Here is a 25,322-nt window from a genome sequence, read left to right as displayed (position 1 = left end):
TAACAGATGTAAACTATTTATTGAATATTTGCCACCAATATTGTTAAATACATAGTCTTGCAGTTTTTCGCTTTCAAGTTAAAATGTCAGAAATAGAACACCAAATATTTACAATTCTTATAAGGAATGTTACATAATGACACATTAAGGCGTAAATTCTTTTGGCTTATAATTCTGAAAAGAATGATAATAGCAAAGAGTGATGCAAAATCTTCATCGTGAGATTATGATTAAGCTACAATGTTTTACAAAAATATGGTGCAAGATGGCAATAATCCCATTCGAAATCCTGCATTAGGTCCCTTCAAGAGGGACTGATAATTTATACAGTCAAAACTTTAAAATTTACATATAAAGGTATCCTATCCACCATTGAAAAGTACAACTCTCAACATATACAGTTTTCAGGCCACAGTTTTGAAGGTTTGGAGTATCAAGTTGGTTTGATGAATTAGTCGGTTGGCACTTACAAACACATTTATTGCCCTGTTATAAGATAAGAAAAACATATTTCAACACCAAGAACAGTTTCAGACAAATACGGACTGCTTTAAAATACTTTATGCAATAAATTTTAGTACCAAATCTGGATAACTACATGCATCTTGGGTCAGCAAAACATCACAGTGAAGCACATTCAGATGTTTTGCAGTATAGAAGCCTCCATTCAATTTACAGTTGGTGACTAGATATCACAGTCTTGCATGCCTTACCCATCCAAAGAACACTAGCAACTGATGGTAGGATCTTCAATGCTATTGGCTCCAGAAAATTTAATTTAAAAACCCAAAGCTAGCTAGAAAAGAGTGGAACAGTGGTCATTACAAGCCTTATTTTCAGAAGTGGTGAGCATTTACAAGTCCAGCTGAAGTTAACAGGAGTGGATGTTGACTAATTTGCCATTTTCTCCCTCATCCCCATACAACAGGGGAACTATACTGTGTTGCTTCAGCATTGCTCAGTTATCTTTAACTTAAAGACCAAGAATGAGGTCACCACAGATGGGATTTTTCACCTCCCTAATCCATACTTGTCAGACTGCTGTCATTTTGTTTGCTTTATTGTTGCACTTTTTCTGATGCCTTTCAAAAAGTCTTGCTTTGGGCCATGGCCAGTTTTACGCAGTTATATCACTTCTTGCATCCCAACATAGTCAGTAATTCAAGTCTCAGATGGGATTTCATGCAGTATTTTTCAGACTCTCCAAATCCTAGCACTGGCTCTTCCATGCTTTAAGATTATCAGATGAAAGGCACTACAGGAGTGTAAATTATTAGTGAGTATTTGTGTTTGGTCTGATGGCTTTTGTTGACCATCATCATTCCAGGTTCCTAGTTTCCCACGTTAATTTTGCCCTTCTATCACTTGTGTAAACCTGTTAGTTTCAAAATGTGTTTTACCATGCATATTATGGCATATTCCTATTCTAGAAGACCCTTTCAAAGCTGAATACAATCATTAGCAGATTGCTGCATCTTATTTATAACTCCTGACTGATGTCTGATTATTATAGGAAGCTTGCTATTTATCTAGTTTGTTGGGTGTTCTTCACATTCCTAGTACAGACTTAAGAACCATTCTATTCAGAACTACACTTTTAACCCTCAAACTTCAAGGCCCTACACTGCAATCACCACCTTCAGGCTGATGACAGACATTTTGGGGGAATCCTGTCAGTGCCACTCCTAGCATGTGGTTCAAATACACCTTTACCTCTATATAATGCTGTCCTCAGGAGCCAAAAAATCTTACCGCGTTATTGGTGAAACTGAGTTATATCAAACTTGTTTTGATCCGTCAGAGTGCGCAGCCCCACCCCCTTGGAGAGCTGCTTTACCACGTTATATCTGAATTTGTGTTATATCAGGTCGCGTTATATTGGGGTAGAGGTGTACAAAGATTCCCTGCAACCACAATGGAATACCAAGAGTGATTCTCCCCTTCCTCCTAACGTAGTTGAAACACCAAATAGTTCACCACAGATATTATCTTTCAGCTCTGGCACAAAACATATTGTGGACTCTGCATGAATATTAAAGTTTCCATGCACTCATGTGAATGTGTGTTATGAGATAAATATTGACCAAACAAATCTCGATATCTCCATACGATCTAATCAACTGTAGAAATTTGCTGTTAAGTCCTTGATCACAATTTCTCCTCTTCTCTTATTGGTCTGCTGACTACATCTAACTGGTGCTTATATTATCTGAAAAGTACTTTGAGATATTGCAGTATGAAGGAAATTTTCTAAATGTAAAGTGAATCACAATATTCAAAATTACACACCTGATTACTTTGTCTTGATGTTTAAGTATTCATGGGTTTATTCTCCCTTTACAGACACACGGAGAAATGAAGATAGACAAATGCCACGGCCATATGAGCCCAAGTAATTTAACACTACATAAAAGGGAACACACACATTTGTTGTTATGAAGCTGCATTCAAAAGCATACTTACTTTCCATCTTTAAAATAGGTTTTCAGAGTATCACTGAAACTTTTGGAGTATTTTACAAACTCTTTCTTTTGGTGCTCAAGTGCCTAAAAATATACAAATCCACAATTAAATAAAAAAAAAATCATTCAATACCTTTACAGAACAACATACTTATAGTAACTAATCAGTAACAAGCTACAAAGGACTAGGGAGCAAAAACAAAAAGAGTGAATTAAAGATATGCAGATCCAGGAATTCAAAACATTTTGAAATGAAAAGGTAAGTGATAAGGGAATGTAAGTTTCTTTTCAGACATTTCTAGAAAATGACACATTATACTTTAATATTTTTAAAATGATACAACACTGACACATCTATACATATTAAAAACCCATGCCTACTGGAAGAAATAAATAGAAAAAAGTATATGGTCTTAGTGACAGATTTGAATTAGTTACACTGTTTTATCTTTTCTTTTCAGGTACATTTCCTTCTGACTCGCTAAATGATTAGCTAACCTCTACCACTGACCCTTACACTATAAGAACGAAAGAGCTTTCATATTTATATTTAGCAGTAATAATACAATACTACATGCAAATCTTAATTCACGTACCCTCCGATTCTGGTATTGATATTTCTTGAAGACATTATTTACTGTGTCAAGAAGTTCCTTTATTGCACTGGCGATGTCCCTATTTGATTTAAAAAAAAAAAAGATATCATTTTAAGTTAGCCTAAATTAATGCTGAATTTTAAATCACTTCCAGGAAAAAAATCATATTTGATACTTATTTCTAAAGTACTTTATAGAAATAATGTAGATATGAAGCAGCAAGACCAAATGCAAAGAACTAATCAAATTATATAGTACTTAATCCAAATTAAGTTTAATGTGCTCCTTATACTCTGAAAGCCAGTATCTGCCCAGTAATATGGAAACCTATGTTAAACAATACTATATACTCATTGTTTTAACAGTAAGAATTAAACTGTGTCTTCAGTATGCACACACAGCTCCCAGCATTTTAAGGGGTAGTTGCATGCATGGATCTAATAGCAGAATTAAATCCTTAATGCTTGTTCAAAATATGAAAAAACTCATCCATTATGTACTTTATACTTAGGATACCAAGGGGCTCAAAAAAGTGTGGGATTCCGTGTAGCTTGCCCAATAACACTAAAAAAAATTAAACTACCTAGCAGAAAATGTTTACATCCAGTGCCTTTGAAAACAATTTGATGTCACTAACCCACACACAGGACTAATGTGTACAACAGTATCTAGTTTTGCAGGCTTTAAAATCAATTTGAAACAAGAACAGCCTGCATCTCTCTTATTGTACTAAGGGTGGTGAGAAGAGAGTAGTTACTGTGTTGTACCATTTTCTTTATATCAAAACTCTGCAATAATGTGCACAGTTTTATAAACACCATTATATAAAATGTCAAAAATTATACTCTATTACTACTATCTTACCAAAATTCAAAATTGCATTTCAGGATGTTTATAATCCCATTTCCTAGTCACTGAGCAGAATGCAGAGATCTAGGTACTCTTCTGATAGAGTGCTACAGGCTATTTCCTGCTTGAGAAATCGCTGACACTTTGTATCACTATATCAGTCCAGAACAGTGAATCCAGAGTTCATTGAAAGTAGACAAACTAATCAAGATTAAGTTTTTGCATAGATATGACATCTTTGTCTGACCCTTTTTGTTTCATGTTTAACATTAGCTGTTTTCAGTTATACAACTGTTCCCCTTAGCTTGTGAATTTCAAGCAAACTCAAGCTTGCTGTATTGCTGGGACATGAACATGCATGTCCTCCTTCATCCCACCCCCTGGGCACCGCCTCAACCCTTTTATTGAAATGTCAAGCTCTAAAAGTGAAGACTGCCACACTGTAAGACAAGCATTTGGGAAAAACAAATGAAACCCACATATGTAATGGAAATAGAAATTGAGAATGGTTAACCAATTTAGTGAGCCAATGCTGTTTATAAAGCCAGAAGTTTTCAGCCAATACAGGACTTAAAAATAGCAGTACAAACATGGGCATGTATAAGCCCATCAGCATTAAGGAAATTTTACCCCTTCATCCATCAGTATCCACTACATACACATATACTATAGTAAGTTGTGCTGGTGTCAGGGAAGATAAAACTATTGACATTTAGATACATTTACCTGGATACACGATATGACAACATGTATGGAAAGCCTCAAAAAATCAATAAAATTCACTTCTAAGATTTATACATTATGCATACACAGACCCCTCTAAAATCTTTCACTAGCCAGTATTGCCCCATCTGTGCATTCAAAATTCCCATTAAAAAAACCAGACAAAAGCAAGTAATTGAAAAATAAAAAGTGTACAAATTAAATAGCATTATATCATCCTATTATACCAACCATGTAACTATAGATTCAACCATTCTCAAATAAGCTGCATCTTGTACTAAGTTAATAGCTGTTAGCACATATAGCATTACTATAATACTAATAATAATAATAATAATAATAATATTTCATGGACATTAACTAACTTATCCACACAACAGATGAGTGACTTGCCTAAGACCACAGAACAAATCCATGTCATGGTAGTAACACTGTTAGTCTCATGCAATTATTGACTACCTACATAACCAATCCTGTCCTATATTTATTAGTACTGTGATTTATATTCTACTACTGTGACACACAGTCTCTGTGTGTAAGAGGAACATTGTAAAGGTATTTATCACACATTACAACAGCACTATTTTTTAATATATAAGCATTTAATATATAAACAAGATTGTTTCTAGTTTGACTTTTCATGATCATGGAAACTAAAGTCCTATTTAGCCACAAAACAAGTGCAGCACAAGCAAACGTAGTACAAAGTATCTTAATGCACCAATACTTCTTCCACATGCTACACAGAGGTGCAATGTATGCTCCCCAACTCCTGCTTCCAGTTGGCAAGAGATAGAGCCAGGCACTGGTCATGCTCTCTGAACAGGACGGTCCATTCCTCTAGAGCAGCACTGTACTGTCAAAAGCTCCAGGAGCACTGAAAGTACCGTATCACACCACTAAAAACACATATAATATCATCTTAATATCCAAGTCGAGGCTTCCAGCTTGATCTGCAGATAAATACAGAATGCAGCACTTACTTGATTGTCTGAAGAAATCTCACTCTATCATTGATCTCATCGGGAATCTTACTGAGAATCTGTTTAAGTGCTCGTGCCTTTTCATTTAGGTCTTGGAATTCTGGCTCTGGCCTTTCAATCATATACTCTGATAGGCAAAAAAACAAGAAACTATTACTTACCCTCAAGTATATTTCTAGTGACACTGAATATTGCTATTCAAAGTTCCATCAGTACTTCAAAGTTCTATTTTAAAAGAGGTTCACAGACTTGCATTATGCATGTGCAATGGATTTCTATATTGATAGAAGCACAGTCTGTTTGTTATAAATGCCTTTACTTGATTTTATCCACTCAATCCAAAAAATCCAGAACATTCACTATTTTAATGTAATTTACAAAAAACATAATCCAGGGAAGATCCACTGAATGGAATGACTGCATTGTGCTAATCCAATACAGTATGAAAAAAGTTTACCAAATGGAGTGAAACCCTCTTACAGTGAATTCCTGGTTCTACGAGGAACACACACCACCATATTAGAAAGAACATTTTGCCTCCTAACTTGTAGAAAAGACAGATTTTGTGCTATACTGAGTGAATAACATGCACTGTACATTCTAATAATTTATAATTTTCACTGCAGAGGTCAATTATGCGTTTAGAATTACAGAGTATAATAAATATGAAAGTTAAATTACTATGTTCAGTAAAATACCCATACCACCATAAGTGCTCATTATAACAGGGTTTTTGTTATACTGAAACAGGATTTGTAAAAAAAAAAAAAAATGCTCACTAAGATGAAACCTGTCCCGAAAAAGAAAACTGACAGATTTTCTATGCTAATTTTCAGATTTAATGTCACATTTGTCTCTGAAAAACAGTATCAAAAGGTAGGCTTATACCCATCAATATCGGAGAACATGGGTCTAAATGCAATTCCCACCTCTCATTCCCAGAGATGATAAATACCTTCTACATCATCTGCAGCCATACGCAGAAGAGACTCTGTAAAGTTCACTTCTACGCTTTTTTTCTCCAAAATTTTCATAATGATGTCCTGTGTGAGACCTGGATTTTCTTTTTCAGCCTATATTATAAAGAACATTTTGGTTAAGAAATATTTAGGACTTCAGTGACATTGTAAAGCATAAAGCTAGATTTCAATGGGACAACAGAGCGTACATACGAGATCAAATTATTATGGACTAGAGAAGTTGAATAGGCTCATAACAGCAGACCACTTTGTAAAGCATTTTTCCAAGATCGCATCAATGTTTCTTGAACTACTGTATCCGCAATTTTCCCACTAAGTCGTTTCACTCATTTCCATAAAAGTATTTATGGGTATCTCACGCTCTCCCTTTACCTGGTTTTACCCTTTGAATAAAAATTGAAAACATCAAAATTATATTGATATAGAAGGTGAGAAGACATTTTATATATTTCTATTTAATTCCTCTCAACCATATTTTTTTTCAGATTACACAGATATTGTGATTTTCAATTTGTCCTCATAACTCTCACATATCACTAGTATTACTTTTTCATAGCTTTTCAAATGCTTCAGTGTTTCTTCTAATGGAGTGTCAGTAACAGAAGATGACACTCTTTGCAGGTGTTACAACAGATCTGCATAATCCAATAACTGGCTTCACACATGGCTATTGCTCCTTTTTGTATTTTAATTATTTTCCACTACTCAAGTTTACTTTAGTCCCTGCCACCTACTATTACAATATATTCCATTATTAAGAGATTTTGTTATTTAAACTCAATAATCCTTAAATGTAAATATTCATTTAGTTGCACTAAACACAAAAACGTTATTACCCTTTGGATCTAATACAATATTTCACCCTCCCACATGTCAAACAAAAATATAAATCCAAAATAAAATCAAATTTTTCAAAATCATTTCTGCATAATATTCAAACATCTTACAAGAACACAGTCCTAAGAAATCAAGTACAAAGCAGAACCCCTTAAAAAGATGAAACAAACAAAAAATTAGAGATGTTTTTACACTAAACCGTTCTAAGCATACGATGTTAATTCTATTTTTATCCATGTAATCACTAAAAGTTCTCTATATACTGTTAAATTATCAGTTTTATTTTGAATTCAGTTCTCTCACCAGCAGCCTAGACATGTACTATTCTCTTATTATACAAGTCAACTGTCATAATATTTTCCTGTCATACATTTGGATTTAATTTTTTCATTCATCTACCAATTTTTCCATCCACCTTCACTGACGACTTCCTCCTCTTACTTTTTGAATTACATGGATAGTATATCTCTACTGTCTGATTTTATTGCAGTCATGTCATGTTTGAGTCTCACCACAGCATGTTGCACTGTATTGCACTGATAGTAAGTGAAAACATATTATCCAAAACTCCATTCCAGTATCAGAGTTCATAGTTTTGTACCCATATACCACCTTGGATTTAATTAGAATTCAAGAAAGAATAACTGGATAGCTTTTAGATTGGAACACAGAGGGCAAAAAAAGCTTATTTAGCTGTAATGCTGTTTCTCTGGATCCATCATCTTACAAGATTTTCACTATTACATCTTAAGGGTTTTTTTTGTTTTTTTGGGACCCTTGAGTGCAGTTGTAATGCTCAGGTTTGCTGGTGACGAGACAGAGCCCTTTGGTATTAAAGCTACCCTAATAGGTTTACAAGATGAAACCAAGCCTGCATCAACATTGGCAATGCTGGCACTGAATCTTAGTACTCAACAGGGTTGGCTGATGGGCTTTAGCTTTGAAGATTTTACTCTTCAAAGCATTCTGGACCTACCTCAGTACTGGACTGAAATAGAGTCCTGGGGAATGCCTCAAAGAAAGCCTGAAGGTACTCCCCCCATTTCTTTAGCATTTTACGTGACATCTACAGACATATGTGGGCCTTCTGTACATCAGGGCGGACTTAGAGGAAGTCAAAGCAAACAAACAGGGTCACCAGCTTTTTGACATTGGTCTGTAGTGCTCTGACAAGATTGGAACTCACGATCATCTTCCTTTCTCAGAGGCCTTACTGAAAATGAAGAAAAAAGAAGCACCAGTATGTTGTGCCTTTAAGGGCATTGAGGAAAGCACTGAACCAACATATACAGAACAAGTGCTGAGACAAGTATAGAACAAGGCGTTGAGATGGAAGGTGTTGAGATGCCTAACAAATCTGACGACAGAGCATCTAGACTCAAGTGCTGGTAGACAGAGAACAATGCTGACACCGGAGCATTGTACATTTAGTAGAGAATGCTGAAGTAGTGCTGAGGCTCTGATCAAAAGAAAAAATGCATGTTAGAATGCCCGCAAAATGCCAGTTACTCCCGGCACCAACAATTAAAAAAAAAAAAAAAAAAAAAAAGAGGAATTAAATCACCTGATGAAAAGGCTTCAAAAATACAACCACCATATCAGACCTGGCTGAAAGTCAGGGTTACTGCAGGTGGACAGCCAATAAGTTGGGATCCCATGAAAAGGTGGAAAAATGACCAGCTCAAGGCCAGTGTCTGGCACGGAGTGTCTTCTCCGACCATGGTCAAAACAAAAAAACTCTGATTGGAACATTTGGAGGGCAGCTTTTATACTCCACAGAGTACCTAGTTCGTGCTTTACCATGTTACTGCTACCCATAGGATCAGAGAACTTTAAAAGCTAGTGAACTACTAGTATCACATTAAAGAGTCAAGACTCTGAAGTGAAAATCCTGCACAGACTCTTTAGAGAATATGAATTCGATTTCTCAAGATAGTCAGTACATATAGAAACTTATTGAATGCTATTACTTCCACTGTATATTTTTTAAAATGATTACCAATGACAAGGGATGGCCAACAGCATTCCGTACAACAGAGCACATTCTAAACCCTATATCAAGTGAAGTATCTCACTATTCTGTTATATTTTTTTGAGGTAATACTTTCATAATATATTTGCTGCTAACAAGCAATAGCAATGGTATTGTAACATTGTGCTGTGCCTCTAAGGGTATGTCTGCACTGCACACTAAGCCCAGGCTGTGTCTCAAGACCCTCTTCTGTCTGCACACAAATCGATTTGACTGCTTATTGCTATGGTTTTATTTAGCACTGCAAACATATACAGTTCTTTACAGAAAAGACAGAAAGGCCCTGCCCAGAAGAGTTTGTAGTTTAATGCCTCCACTATTCTGCAATTTTCCCAGTCCATATACATACTTGTTTAAATCAGGAAATTCCAGAATGTCATTCCAAAATACATCTACAGACCTAGTGAGAGAGAAGCTGAACTTCAATGAAGTCAAACCAAGGCAACAAAGAAAACTGTACTGCAATAAAGGTTGTCTCAATGATGAAAATTGGTCTTCAGGCCACTAGATATCACTGTTTTAGAGCAGAAATCAAGTACTCTTTATAATCTACATAGCTACCAGGTGCTTGAGATGCAAGCGATGTGACTCACCAACAGTTCCTCATATTTCAACACAATATGATGATGCCAGAAACTGAATCTTAATCTATGTTCAGAAGGATCTAACACTTAGTTTGCAGAAGCTAGCTAAGGAAATGTGCCCCTGATTCTATCAAAATGTAAATTATGTTCATGTATTAATAGTCTGATTAATGCATTTAAGACCAAGCCCAACTGCAGAGTTGGAATTTCAAGAAGGTAATGAACTTTAAGAAGCTGAAGTAGATTATAGTACATATTCCTACATTAAACTGTATTTTTATGGAGATGACAATAAATGTTTAATTTAAAATGTTTATTGCAATCTATGATAAAAATTTACACTACAGTTGATTTTTTATAAATACACCCAGTTTTCATATTACAGAAGCACAAAGAAAAAAGTCAAGGACCTTTGTGTATTTCTGTTCAGTGGATCTTTGGATTGTTGTTTCTTTGCCTCCTACTAGTATTTTGTGCAGCTAATGAAAAGAAATCTAAAGAACTTTTTATATTTTGTATCTGAGGAAAGGTAGAAGGGCCAAAGCTACTCTTAAATACATAATTCTTACCTGATCAAGGACAATCCTATTCCCTACTTTCCCCTTCTTTCCTCTCCTAAAGGCAGTTTCCTGTGGTTCTGTCATTATCTTTTGTCAATCAGCATGGAACACTGCGTAACAGTCTAAAATGTTAAAAAAGTCAGTTTTTGGTCGAAAAAATTACAAAGTTGCATGGATGTTCTCTATTTTTGTGGGAGAAGCATAAAGAGAACATCTCAAGATTTAATTTGTAAAGAAGCACAGAGTCTGAGTGAAAATCTCATCCTTGCTCGAACCCTTGCATGCCATGTAAAAGGATTGGAGTGGCGTAAAAAGGCCCTCAGAGTCATATACACAGCTGGGAGAGGATTATGCCAGCACAGCAACAGCAGAAGAGAGCCATAAAATTACCTCCAAAGGACATTGCCTCAACTGAATCCAGTCTGTACTAGGAAAACAAAGGGATACTTCAAATCAGTAAAATTAGGCTGCGTATTTTTACTCCACAAGCTCTAGGGAGGCTTCTGTAACTCAGTCAGAGCTCTCTGCATCCACCAGAAAAGTCCAGATTAAGCCACCTCTGTACCCACCTGAAAGTCACTCCCTGGGCTGTGAGTTCTGTGCTAAACCTCTCAAGTTATGTGTACAATGTACACTAAACTTGGATCTGTGGGATACGGGCTTGTGGACTCAGTATTTCCAAGACCATGCTTGAGACTCCACCTGCACTGTAAAACTGGCTTTACAATTGCTGGACCCAGATGTCTCAGCCTTGCTAACACATCCATATTGCACTACACAGACCTGAAACCTAAGCCCACACTGTAAAAATTACAAGGCTTGTACCTTTTTCCGCAGGTGGGAAAATTATGGCCCGCAGACTGCGTCTTGTCCGTCAGACCTTTTAATCTGGCATTCGCGTTCCCGCCAGGGAGCAGGGTCGAGGGCTTGCCCTCCTCCGCATGTGCCGTGGCTCCGTGCAGCACCGGAGGCAGCAGCATGTTCCCTCCCTCTGGCTCCTAAGCCAAGGGGCAGCCAGGGGGCTCCGCATGCTGCCCCCGCCCTAAGCACCAGCTCTACAGCGCCCATTGGCCGGGAACCACAGCCAATGGGAGCTACAGGGGCAGCACCTGTAGATGCAGAAGTGCGCAGAGCCATCTGGCTAGTGCTGTGCCTCTGTGTAGGAGCCAGAGGGAGGACATGCCGCTGCTTCTGGGAGCTGCTTCAGGTAAGCGCTACCCAGATCCTGCACACCTAACGTCCTCCCGGATCCCAACCCCCTTCCCCACCCCAATCCTCCTCCCAGTCTCAAAATCCCTTGTTCTCAGCCCAGGGCACCCTCCTGCACCCCAAACTTCTCATCCCCAGCCCCACCACAGAGCCCACACCCCCAAGCAGGAGGCCTCATCCCCTCCCCCAACACCTCAACCCCCTGTCCCAGCCCGGAGCCTCTTCCTCACTCCGAACCCCTTAGCCCAGAGCCCCCTCCCCTGCACTGCAACCCCCAGTCCAGGTCTGGAGCCCCTTCCTGCATTTCTGGCCCCACTCTGGAACCCATGCCTCCTCCCACACCACAAATCCCTGCCTCAGCCCATAGCCCCCTCCCATATTCTAAGCCCTTCTGCTCCATCCCCAGTCCCGTCCTGTACCTCAAACCACCCCTCATCCCTGGCCCCACCCCAGAGCCTGCACCTCCAGATGGAGCCCTCACTCCCTCCTGCACACTAACCCTCTGCCCCAGTCTGGAGCCTCCTCCAGCCCCCTGAACTCCCTATGTCTGGCCTCATCCCAGAGCCCGCACCCCCAGCCAGAGCCCTCATCCCCAATTTCATGAGCATTCATGGACCACCATGCAATTTCCATACCCAGATGTGGCCCTCAGGCCAAAAAGTTTGCCTACCCCTGCCCTAGCAGGTTTCTAGGACTCCAGTCCTGAGTGCTTGCTGACTCAAGTCAGATTGATTTGGGTGTGGGCAGAAGTGGGGCTTGAGTCAGAGCCCAAGCTTAGTGTGCAGTGCAGACATATCCTTAGAGGAACAGCACAGAATCTCAGGCCTACCGCACAAGGAATTTGTTTTAAGTTTCAACATTGTTTTTCCATCTTAATTCCAGGCAAGATTTCACCTGTATAATCTACAAAAACAGTAAAAATAACTAGCCTAGAGCCAGTTTACCTCCTGTCATAGGGGGGAGAAGGGGTAGGGCGGACTGGAGGCCGAAGAGAACCACATACATAGAAGAAGGAAAAAACTCAAGAGGCTCCTTGCAGAATTTCCACTCAAACGATTTACTGGAGATAGAGTTTGTCTGTCTTAGGCAATCAGCAGAGTGTTCAGAACCTACAATCCACCCATCTCCTACTGTACATTTAATGTGAAGTAGCAGTTGATAGTAAGTCTACACTAATGATGATTTTTACAAGTATCTTCTACTGAGGTTTTTCATATCAGAAGTGCTTAATATCACTACATTTAGCAATTACACAAAATAATTCCATCTCCCTCATGAGTCCAGTACAGAACAACACAAACTTTTAAAATCATACAAGTTTAAGACAGCCCAATCAATCCATTAGTCTTTCTGAAGAAGTGGAAGCTGGGTAATCTCCTTGTAGGCCACTTGATTCTTACTAAATATTGCTTCTAAAACAAGATGGCACAAAGGGAAAAACAGAGCAATAAAGCTGAAAACACATTTATTTTAAACTGTGTTTCAAACATTTATTTATAGTGTTTCTGAGTGACAGACACAACTTGAAATCATTCTTTATTAGTTTCTCACCTTAATAAAAGCTGCTCTCAGGGTCTGAGCTGCAGATAGATTTACTCGCTCTAGCTGCAATGAAAGTTCAGAATCATTAGTAACATGAATTTCATCAGAACAAGAAAAGCCAGTAGTTACCTCTGAGCTTTTGTTTGGCCTTTTCTGCCATAATGGGAAAGGACAGAACAAACAAGAGGCACTCAGTGGGTGGTCTCAACTGAGGGACAGAGGCTTGGAAATCCAACCACTAAAAGGGAAGATTTTGCTCACAGTTGTCCCAAAACAAGCTTTAAAAACTGTAATGCTAATGGATAAGGCAGGAGTGTTGATTCTCCACTGTGTGCTCCTGAAGTCAGAGAATCTGAACCAAAGACAGAAGGAGTTTGACCAAAACTCAGAGTCACATGAACAAGTCTAAACTACTTCCAGTATTTGCAAAAAGAGACATGGCCCAGATTGGGAAAACGACATCACAATTCAGAACTAGCATTAATCTTACAAGATAGAAAGTTACATTTTAGATTAAAATTATGATCCAAAATGTTTTAACTGGGCCTTTATACAAATAAAATATTCACTTTGTATAAAGAAAGTTTCCTGCCAACCTCAAGGACATCACCTCAGCTGAATCCGATCCATACTGGGAAGATAATGGGATAAGTCAAATCAGTAAAACCAGGTGGCATATTGTTATTTAAAACAAAATTAAGTATTAGCACATATTGGAACTTGCAGAGTGTAAAAAATCATTTTGAATTGTGAACAATTATCACAAAGGATTGACAAAATTCAGCATAGGCATGAAGACTACAAAGTGTATCGTGCAGTAGCAGGTATATGCATAATACTTAATCTTCTAAGGTAAACTATGCCAAGGAAAACGTTAGTGCTTTTCACCTTATTCAAACTAGAACTTTAAGAGCAGCAAAAGAACTAAACTCAAATTACTCATGCAGTAATAAGTTTTTTGTTGTTTGTTTTTTCTAAGTTTCAATTTGTGCATGTGTGTTGTCTACATTTATGTCTACCAGTGTTAACGTCCTCCTGGGATCATTATTCCCTCAACAAGATAAGCCTTACCATTAATTGAGACATAGAGTCACAGGACAAATACATACACTCACCAGTTTTACATTTCAGCCAGTTTAATTGTTGTAACAACATCTGCTTTCACAGATTTTGAGGTCAACAGGGAGCATCATGATAATCTTGTCTGACCTCCCATATAAGATAGGCCCAAAGAACTTCACCCAATAGCTTCTGCATCACACTTGTATCTTCTGTTTGAGCCACAGCATACCTTAAAAAGATACCTATCCATCACATTCCCTAGGTAAATTGTTACAAAAAATAATTGGCCTCAAAGTTAAAAATTTGCTTCTTATTTTTAGTTTGAATTTATCTAGCTTCAGAGTCCAGCCACTGGATCTCATCATTCCTATTTCTGCTAGATTAAAGGGCTTCCCCTACTACTGGACCTCTTCTCCTGTAGGTATTTATAGATCGTGTTCATGTCATTTTTTCATAACCTTGGATAAATTAAAAAGGTTGAACTTATTAAGCCTCATAATAAGACATGTTTTTGAGCTCTCAAATCTTCCTTGTAGCTTTCTTCTGAACCTCCCAATTTTTCAACACTCTTTTTCAAGCGTGGACTCCACAACTGGACACAGTATTCTAGCAAGTCTCACTAATACCATGTACAGAGGTTATATCATATCCCTATTTCTACTTGCTATGCCCTTCTTTAAGCCTTCAAGGATCATGTTCATCCCCTTAGCTACAGTATCACACTGGGAACTCATTCAACTGGTACCTACCATGACCATTACCTTTTTTTCAGTGTAGCTACATTCCAGGATAGGTCTTACAGGATGGGAGACTATGTTTTCAGATGTATGACCTTGCATTGGGCTGTATCAGAACAAATGTTCAAATGGACTCACCTTTCCAAGTGATCCAGGTCAGTTCATATAACTGATCTGCTTCTATCATTTATCACTAATTTTTGTGTCACCTGCAAATTTCACCAGTAATGATTTTATCCTTTCTTCTAGATCAATGAAGATACTAATTAGCAATGATTCAAAACAGATCACCGCAGGACTCTACACTAGAAACACCAGACCCCTGAGATGACAATTCCCCATTTAGCTCCTTTTCGCAATCTGTTGAATATGGGCTCTATTAATTTTGAATGGTGCTTCTTTTTCTTTAAAAAAAAATAAAAAATCAGAATACCACATGGAACTAAGTCAAAGACGGGAAAGTACATTATCAACCACATTTGTGATCACATCAATAAATACTAAGTTTATCCAACAAGACCTCTTTTCCATAAACCATGTATGACGAAATGGGAATGTTCTTAAGGTTTTCTCTGAATACCGTGTGGGTGCCTCGGTTTCCCCTATGCATTTCTTAGATATCGGGGGAGATCAGGGTGTGTGATTGTTGCAGAGCCCAGGGGGGCCCTGTGATATGGTTTGCACAGAGAATGGTCGACACAATGAATTGCCTGGGCCCCTCCTCTACAAAGGTGCCAACTGAAGGTGTTGGAGAACAAAGAGATCAAAGGGAGAGGAGAGGCTGGAGAATTTCAGTTTGGAGCTGGCTGGGAAAATGGAGGGGAGGCCAGGCAGACCTCCTGGCCTCCCCTGACCCCCCCAAGATGGACCTGAAAGAGGGGGTCCTGTTGTCCGCACTGCAAGACCTGTCTTCAACTGTGTTCCTGTCATCTAAATAAACCTTCTGTTTTACTGGCTGGCTGAGAGTCACGGTGAATCGTAGTGCAGGGCCCTGTCCCCCTCGAAACTCCGTGACACCATGCTGATTGATATTATTTATGCTACTACCCTTTATTTCTTTACTGATTGTCCCATATCAGCCAATGATTCTGCCTGGGATCAATGTCATCCTAACTGGCCTAGTTACCCAGGAATATCATATAACCTTTTAAAATATCATTATGACTTTAGGGAAGTTCTAGAGAACTGGAATAAAGTTAACGATCCAAGATTCATTAAAAATCAACATGAATGATACAAAGAGCTCCTTGGCCAATTCTTTTTAATACTCTTGAATGGAATTTCTCTGATTCTACAGAAGTTAATGTTTTTTAACTTTAACAGCTACTGTTTAATACCCTGCCTAGTTACTGATGGACTAGAAAGTATGTCTAACTTGGATAACTCAGCACTCATTTTACCACATTTCTGGATTAGCCCTGTATTCAGAGTTAAATTTCCCACCTACGCAACATTTGCAGATAACCTTTGCTGTCAATACAGTGATCTTAAGGCATGTCTTGAACATGAAATAACTGAAGTGATCCATGAATTACCTGCTGTTTCTATTCTGATCTTACAGGAAAGTGTCTGTTCATCCACCACTTTACACACAGTTTTAAAATTTTACTCTGATTAAAAGATCAGTGATGTATTACAGCAGGGGTTGCCAACCTGCACCTGAGAAGGAGACAGTATTTACCAACGTACATTGTCAAAGAGTCACAGTAATATGTCAGCAGTCCCCATCTGCTCCCCCTGCCTGCCAGCAGCCCTGCTGATCAGCACCTCCCCTCCCTCCTGGGTCTCCCATGGCCTGTAGGATGCTGGGAGGGGGGGAAGGAGAGGCGCAGGGGTCGAAGAGAGGAGCGAGGCCATGGCAGGCTTGGGGGAGGGTGCAGGAAGGGACAGGGTAGAGTAGGGGAAGGGCATGTGGGAGAGGCAGTGGTTGAGCAGTGAGCACCTCCTGGCATATTAGAAAATTGGGACCTGTAGTTCCAGCCCCGGAGTCACTGCCTATGCAAGAAGCCACATATTAACTTCTGAAGAGCTGCAGGTTGGCCACCCCTGCACTACAGTTTGATCACTGATTACCACTATCTATTTCAGGTTCCCATCACTTAAACATAGCAAAAAATCTAACTTCATAAGCAGTAATCAAACAATTTAGGTGTTCAGCTTTGCTTTGAGTACCACAAAATACACAGATTTCTAGCACCACAAGATCATTTTCTTTTAATTTAAAATTATATTTTGCTGTTAAATCCCCATCTTTATCTTCCAAGTCATAAACTGCGGCATTGAAATAACTGTCTCAATGGAACAGTATTCTCCAAAATAGGCATTACTTGACAGGGACAGGCTGCATCCTATTCTTTCTTCACTTCTAAAATTGGAAAGGGAGGGGAAAAAATCTACTGTTACTTTAAGTTTACATTTTTTATACTTGCAGCCTGATCTCCCTCTTAAGATCCTGCTTCTCTCCAAAAACCCAGAGTTAAGAAAAAGATCGGGGCAAAAAAGAAAAAAAACTTAAATTGTTGAAGATTATGTTAAAGGTTGCTGATGGCTTTCAAGGATAAGAAGGATGAAGAAATACAAAAAAGAACGTATGGTAGACGTTGGACTTGAGGGTTTGGTAGGACATCCTTGCATATCAGAGCAAACAGCATGTATTAGTGTGCCACTTGCCTTTTGGTTTCAGGAACCTCCATGTCAAAATAGAGTATTACACTATGAACAGGAGAACATAGCTTACCTCATTAAAAACAGGATACATAACAGCATAGAGTGGCATGGAAACCATAGAAGTGGTCTCTGCTTCATTCTTCATCTCTTCCATTGTCATCCTCATTCAAAGATCCACTTCTCAAGAAAAATGCTACAAAAGCAAAGACTCCTCATTCACTGAAGGGTTTTTTCTTTTTCCTCGTTGTGGAAGAATATTTAAAATCTTTGAAAAATAAATTGCCCTGGGAGGGAGGGGAAAATACATATTATAAACACTGAACTACTGCCACAATTTTCAGATGAAAAGTTACTACAAAAGGTTTCAAGTAGCAGATCTAGTACTGCATGATAATTAGAGGAAAACACACATTACATTCACAAGAAAAGAACCCTTCAGTGAATGGGATTTCTACTTAATGAAGTTCTAAAATTTTAAGTCACTGTAGCCCATCCAAGAATTTGTTTTGATAAGCAAGGCACTACTGGAAAGGTTACAGCTGTATCTCAAGTTCTCATACACAACTTTTCTTGAAAAAAGTACTGAAAAGGAGAAAGAATTGATTCTTCCCTTATAGGATTCACATTGGAAGCTCTCACCACCATTAGTGAGCAGAAACATAAGATTTCTAATAATATAATTCATATATGTAAAATGCACACTTTTAAAGTGATATGTACTATAGCCCTGAAATGGCAATACATATTTAAAGATGCACAATTACTATAAATAACAGAAATACAAACATACAATCAAATTTTAATTTATACACCTATGTATCTAGTTTCATTTTCAAAAAAATCCTAATAATCACTCATTAAAAGATACAATCAATCATCATTACAGGCTGCCTCCGACTAGCTCAGTTATCGATATCAGATTTTGCCTTTAAATAAACAGAAATCTTATATCTTGTTCCTACTCAGGGTGTGTCAGCAACTATGTTAGCTCAATGGAAAAAAGCTGTTCCAGTAACTGAATCTAATACTTAAAAATTCTCCACCCTACCCAACCCATCTAACTTGGCAATCTGCACACGAGCACTGTATTGAAAGGGAAAAACACTCATACCTCTACTTTATCTGGTTCATGAGAAACTCACAAGATAGAGCTAAATACCTGTACCATATTATCCAACTTTAGGATTTATCAGTGAAAGAGTGTTTTATTCAAATATCAAATCTGTAACAAATATTAAGGGATTTTTAAATATAGAATTTAGCAAGGGAATTCATTCTTTAATTGTCTTATTACAGGTCAACGAATCAGTCCATTTTTCTTACTCATCTGTCACTTTGTCTCATATTCTGGTTTCTATCAACCACGATAACCCCATTTCAAAGTTAATTTGGGCTGCATGTTAACAGGGAAATGGCAAGCAGAAGCTGGCAGTTGTACACTGCCTGAGACACAAGGAAGGTTGACAAGCAGTCTGCATTCAAACCAGCTTACCACTGGCTTTTTTGCAGGGAGAATGCATGCTCAGGTTTAAGTGTAGTCTGTGTAGCCAATGCATATCGAGTGTATGGGGCAAAGGAGGATCTCAATTATATCTAAAGAAAGGGTTCTCTCAACACATATGTAGAGGATGAACAGGATACATACAGTGCAATTTCCAGATGCTGAATGTGAGAACAGTATAAAGTATCCAGATGTCTGCCTCCTCCAAGCATTAAACCAGTGTGCATTCAAGCCTGTATTCAAGTCCCTCTACTGACTCAATGTGCTTCTACTGCCAGTTCAAAGACTCCATTTTAACTTTTAAAGTTGTTAATGGATCATATATCAGCTACAGTAGAGACTATCTCTGTGTTCAGGAGCAACCAAGACAGCTGCATTCCTCTGGTACAATGAAGATCACAAAGCACAGAATCAAGCAGGTGAATAGGAGATAAGGCACTCCCAGTTGAGGGGATTTAGCTGAGGAACAAACTTCCGGAGGATTAGACTGACCCAGACAGTGACCATATTCAGGATATGCTACAAGACTTTCTTGATAGAAGCTTTTCCACAATTACATTTAAACCAGTAATCCCAGCCTATCTAAAATAAAAGTAGAGCTTCCTATTCCCAAAAAAGAATAGCCAAAGAATCTAAGAAGTCACTTAGGCACTACCTATGCCCATCTAAAAGGACAACTACTTAGAATGGTAATGAGAGCCAGTACAAAACCTAGGATAGAAATGTTCAGACTTCCTATTCTGGCTAAGATAATTAGAGAGCTAAGCACACACCTGGCACTGCAAAAACATAGGACATGGTCTCTGCTTCTAGGAGTTTAACTGAAGTTGGATCTCCAGCTCATAACATGGTGGTGGAGGAGGAAGTGTATGGACTCAGCACTGTATCTCTGAACCACTATGGTAGAGTAGCAGGTTTCAAACTATGGGTCAGGACCCCAAAGTGGGTTTTAATGGGGTTGCCAGGGTTGGCTTAGACTTGCCGGGGCCCAGGGCCAAAGCCGAAGCCTGAGGGCTTCCACCCTGGGCAGTGGGGCTGAGGTTACAGCCCCCCTGCCTGAGGCTGAAGCCCTTGGGCTTTAGCCCTCCCCCCGCAGGGCAGTGGGCCTTGGACAGGCTCAGGCTTTGGTCCCGCCCTCCTGATAACAAAAACTACCTTACATGACCCCAGAAGGGGGTCGCAGTGCTATGATGTTTGTGAACCCCTGTGGTAGAGGATTCACAGGACAACACATTTAGTATATGTGGTGGTAGTAGTGGTCTATGGCTCATAATAACGGAAATGAGCTAAGATGCAAAATCCCTGGCACATCCTGGGAACCCTCTTCAGTTACAAGCACAACTACCATGAAGCTCATGGAAATTCTAGATTTCCAACAGAGTTCAGGTTCTTTTTTGTTTGAATTTACAAAAAACTTGGAACATTGCCTCCACAGTGGACCATACTATGTGTTATTATACATATAAGCACACATACATCTATATCTACACAAACACACCTATTCTAATCCACTGGTGAATTTGCCAAAAATTACACACACAAAGTCAGAAGTAAAATCAGCAGGTTATCCTTACTCCAAAATCAGGAAAATAGCCTACTACAACAAAAATCAAGTCCTAACAATACCTTCAGAAACAACTGCCTTTATTATGCTGCTCCCACCCCAAAATGCTGGATAACTAGAGAGGCATTACAGCATACCTTGAAGATTAACAAAATCAGATTATTCAGACTGCAGGGCTAATGGGAAGGGGGAAAAAAGGCGTGCTCCAAAACTGAGAGCTCCTCACAAAAAAATGTCTGTCCCAGCTCCCACTCCTTTATACAGAGGAGTGTCAACAGAAGCACCAAACCAACACCTTAAATTTCACCTGAAAACCAAGAATAATTCAGTGCATATCACAAAGCACTGATGTTACGTGTTCCATACAAGATATACCACTTGAGACTCAGGTTGCAGCATCCTGCCAGTTGACAGTGTTTAGTGCATCTTGAAAGGTAACCCCACGTATAGCAAAACTGTAACCTTAAAGTGACAAAGTCATGGATTGCAGTAGCAAAGGCCATATCCAAACAAAATGGTCAACTCATAGCTAAGCAAAGATGGGTGAGAAATGTCTTCCTAATCATTGTTACCATCAACTCCAGTTTGCAAGCTCTACTAACAAACAGAATATTTCAATCCTCAATAAGAGAGATATGATAATTTTTGAATTGTCTTCTGGCAGCTTCCCTCAAATTACCAGCATTACCTTGGTCTTACCCTGATTGAACTTCAGTAGCTTATTTTCATCCATGCTCCAGACATTAAGCTAAGCAGCGGAAGTTGAGAGCTGTACGTGATCAGCATACTGAAAACACCACATACCGTACACCACCTCAATAATCTTCCCAAGTGGGAAGATAGGTTAGAACTCTGCGGAATTCTACATGACAGCACCCTGGGGCATGGAAAAGCAGTTGCCTGACATCACTTTTTAGAAAAACTCAGAAAAAATGATGCCATAGCTCATCAACTCCTCATGATTAACTATATCAAAAAGCAGCACATATTAATCAACATGCAGATAACACCAGCAGAAGTTCTCCCAATACCACCAATGCAGTCTCAGGTCAAGATTATCTGAGGCATCTAGATACTTAGAATTGTCTCACCACAACCTTCCCTATAATATTTTCCAAAAATGGAAGATTAGACATCAGACAATAATATAGCAGATTCCCAACGTCAAGTGTTGGTTTCTTGAGCAGACACTGCATAACAATTTTCTCAGAGATGCCACCATCCTACCCTGACTATTGGAAGCACTGCTAATCTGCAGCAAGTTCTTCCTCACTTTCTCTAGACAGAAAAAAGATAAGGGTTCAAAAAAGGTCAGGTTGAGGAACAACGAACCCCCTACATCCCTAGTACATCAGACTGTAACTGGCCAAAACTCAACTAGAAAAAAAAAATTAGCATTTGTCCTGACTAGATCCTATCTTGCATTCATGGAGTCAGGCAGTTTGGCTCTTACCTATTTTTATCTGCAGAGTAATCAGAAATTTCCTAATATGAGCGGCTTGATTCAGTCACCAAGTGAAGACAGGTGGCAGTGTTGGTGATTTGATGAAAAATAGTAAAATGTGGTTTGTTTTAATCATGTTCCAACTTTATGAGTGAAGTACAGTAACTTTATTTAAGTTTCTAAATAATGAACAAGCTCTGAACAAAATATAAACCACTATACTAAACAATTTTTGTTCATTTGTTTTCGAAAAGTTGTGACAAACCTAATGATCAGTTCACTTTTGAAGGATCTTTTCTTTTATTGAATGAAAATTTAGTTTACGTAGAGCAAATGACCACTGAATGACATTATTAACATGATGAGATCAATAAAAGTTAAACCACTGTAACTTTGCCAGTCTAACTGGGCAAAAATATAATAAAAAAGGAATATGCACTCATTTGTATAGATTCTGGCCTTCCCTGCCTCATACACCAAGCAGTTTCATTTATCAGGGGACTAAAAGAATCTTATCAGAAAGTGAAATAATACCCCATTAAAGTTTCATAACTCGCTTGCCCCAAAACTTTCCAAAAATGAAGAACCTAAGCAGAGGCTATACTTGAGAAACTGTATGGCAATAAGTTATTCCAAAAAAGCAGCATGTGTATGGCAAAACCAACAAAAAATATTGGGCATTTTATAACCTTTCAGACATTATTATAGCGACATGTCTCCAAAACATTATATTTATACAGAAAACATATATACAAGTAATTATAATTATAATTGGGCTTACTTGTGATAAAAAATGCAACTGCATATTGGAAATTAGGTACCCTTCACTGTTGTGAATGTGGCTGAGCGCCACCATTCAAAAAGTTGTGTGAACAATTTACAGGAAACATGAAAGTCTACCAGGCAGCTTCATTAAAACTGTTCTGAATCTCATCCACTTTGCAATTCACTCCCATCTCCATACATTATTTTGAAATAGTGAATTTCAACGTGAGATTAGCACCTTAGACAGTCAAAAGGCAGATATATTAAAAATGGGTCATGTGTTTATCTCTACCTATCACTTACACAAGAAAGCCGTTAAATTGTACCTAGCCCCAATTTTTGTACCTAGCCAAATTAAAATGATTATGAAACCTAAAAGAATTAGCAGAGATCACACCACAACAATTTAGTTAAGCAACAAATTATCAGCATGGATGCAATGCAACTACAGCAATGAACGTGGTGAAGGTGACAGTATGCATCGGTTCCTTTATCAAGTTCTCTCTCCCTATGCAGTCTCAGGAATTTGAACACAGAGCTATTCTTCCTATCCCTGTGATTTAATCAGATGCTTCTAGAAATTAAAAAGTATCATATATTTTAGAGAGCATAATTAAAACTAACCTCAATGATACCACAACCCACCAAGTAAATTGATACTGTGAGGCTGAGACAAGGTGGTTATCTTTTTCTGAAACAAGGCATCCAGTGGCACCTTAAAGATTAACAAATGTATTTGGGGATAAGCTTTCCTGGGTAAAAAATCCACTTCTTCAGATACCATGATTATGCTCAAATAAATGTGTTAAGTCTTTAAGGTACCACTGGACTCCTTGTTTTTGTGGATACAAACTAATACAGCTACCCCTCTGATATCTTTTATTGGACCAACTTTGGCTGGTGAGAGAAACAAGCTTTTAAGCCGCAAACAGCTCTTCTTCAGGTGAGCTTATTTCATGGGATATGGAAGCAACACAGAGGCTTGGCCCTGATACTGTTAGGCTGGAGGAAGGAAGTCAACCAGCCTTGACAGTCAGATGTGCTGTTTAAAGGGACAGCCAGGTTACAAACTATTTGTTTTAAATTTTCCTTAAGTTCCTCTTCAATTATTAAACTGGAAAAACACATCAGCATTTATGCTGTTTACTTTTTGCATTTTATTCAACTTGGATAACAAATAGGTAGTTTCACTTTCTCCTTCTCATGCACACTACTGCAAGATTGGAGTTACAAAGACTAGGAAAGGGAAGTTATGAATGACTCCCATCATTAGATTTAATAAATATTTTATAAAACCTACATTTGTAAATCAAACTAAAGCCCTCTTTTAAAATATTACATGCCAAAGACACACAAGATACACACCTAGGCCAAGATTTTCACAAGTGAGGGAAGGTGCCCAACTTGCCATTCAGAAATTGCTAAATCCGAAAATCGGGCCCCCTTAAGGAGGTCTCAAAATGTGTAGGGGGGGAGGGGAAATAGCCACCCAGAATCACTAGCCCCTTTGGAAAGCCTTGGCCTCCGGCACGCAGAGGGGGGGCAGAGGTGAAGCCTTGCGATAGGGCCGAAGGGCAGCCTCTCAGGGCCCGGGTCTGGCTGTACACCTGCCAGCCGCTGGCTGACCCCCTCAGCCCGCTGCTGTTTGCCGGGGCGGGTGGATGCCCAGCCCTACTCCTGGGATCCCAGACCCCTCCCCCACCCTAGGGCATTACCAGCCCCTCCCCCACAGCGGCTACCGAACTGCCAGGCCTCAGATACCACCCCCGCCCCACCGGAGACCCACAGGCCCTCAGCAGGGGCCCGCATTCTCCAAAGTGTCCTACGCCCCTAACGCAGCGTAGCCGCGAGGGAATCACCAGGCCCTAGGAGAACACACTAGTGACCCTGCCCGGCCCATGGGAGCCGAGCACCGCCTCCCCACTCTCCGAAAAGGAGACATACACAGCCCGGTACCTTACCTCCCCCCCCTCCCCTCGGAGACTTTAACGCTCTTGAGTGGGCTCCGCTGCCGCGCCGGAAGTGCCTGCCGAGAAGGAAGCGTCCGCCGCTGTTACCACACACCAGGCGTTGTCCGGAACCAGCCTGCAGCCGCATGGGCCCCTGGGACCTGTAGTGCAGTTCCAACGAACTACAATTCCCACAAGGAAGTGCGAGGGGGGCCTGAGGGGAGCGAGAGGAGTTGGAGGAGGAGCGGGTGGAAAGCTAGCCCAATCGGAGTGCCG

At 39.3% G+C, this 25,322-nt stretch overlaps 1 protein-coding gene across 2 annotated transcripts; it reads right to left on the bottom strand.

Annotated features, from left to right (window-relative positions):
- PDCD10 (programmed cell death 10) lies at window positions 1-25,181 on the bottom strand. Of its 2 annotated transcripts, none has more exons than XM_030574561.1 (8): window positions 25,059-25,181; window positions 17,894-18,107; window positions 13,367-13,420; window positions 6,569-6,686; window positions 5,614-5,740; window positions 3,059-3,137; window positions 2,464-2,546; window positions 1-486 (listed from the first exon to the last, which is right to left on the bottom strand). In XM_030574561.1, the coding sequence occupies exons 2-8, from the start codon at window positions 17,987-17,989 to the stop codon at window positions 405-407; spliced, it is 639 nt and encodes a 212-aa protein (XP_030430421.1). In that variant the 5' UTR covers window positions 17,990-18,107; window positions 25,059-25,181; the 3' UTR covers window positions 1-404. The 2 variants fall into 2 exon arrangements, with proteins under 2 accessions (XP_030430421.1, XP_030430420.1); XM_030574560.1 differs by lacking the exon at window positions 25,059-25,181 and adding an exon at window positions 24,463-24,707.
- Window positions 25,182-25,322: the final 141 nt, after the last annotated feature.

The sequence above is a fragment of the Gopherus evgoodei genome, chromosome 9 (genome assembly GCF_007399415.2).
Source record: "Gopherus evgoodei ecotype Sinaloan lineage chromosome 9, rGopEvg1_v1.p, whole genome shotgun sequence".
In the NCBI taxonomy this organism is placed as follows: domain Eukaryota; kingdom Metazoa; phylum Chordata; order Testudines; family Testudinidae; genus Gopherus; species Gopherus evgoodei.
The sequence above is the reverse complement of the archived record's forward strand: the minus strand, read 5'-3'. Positions and strand labels throughout refer to the sequence as shown.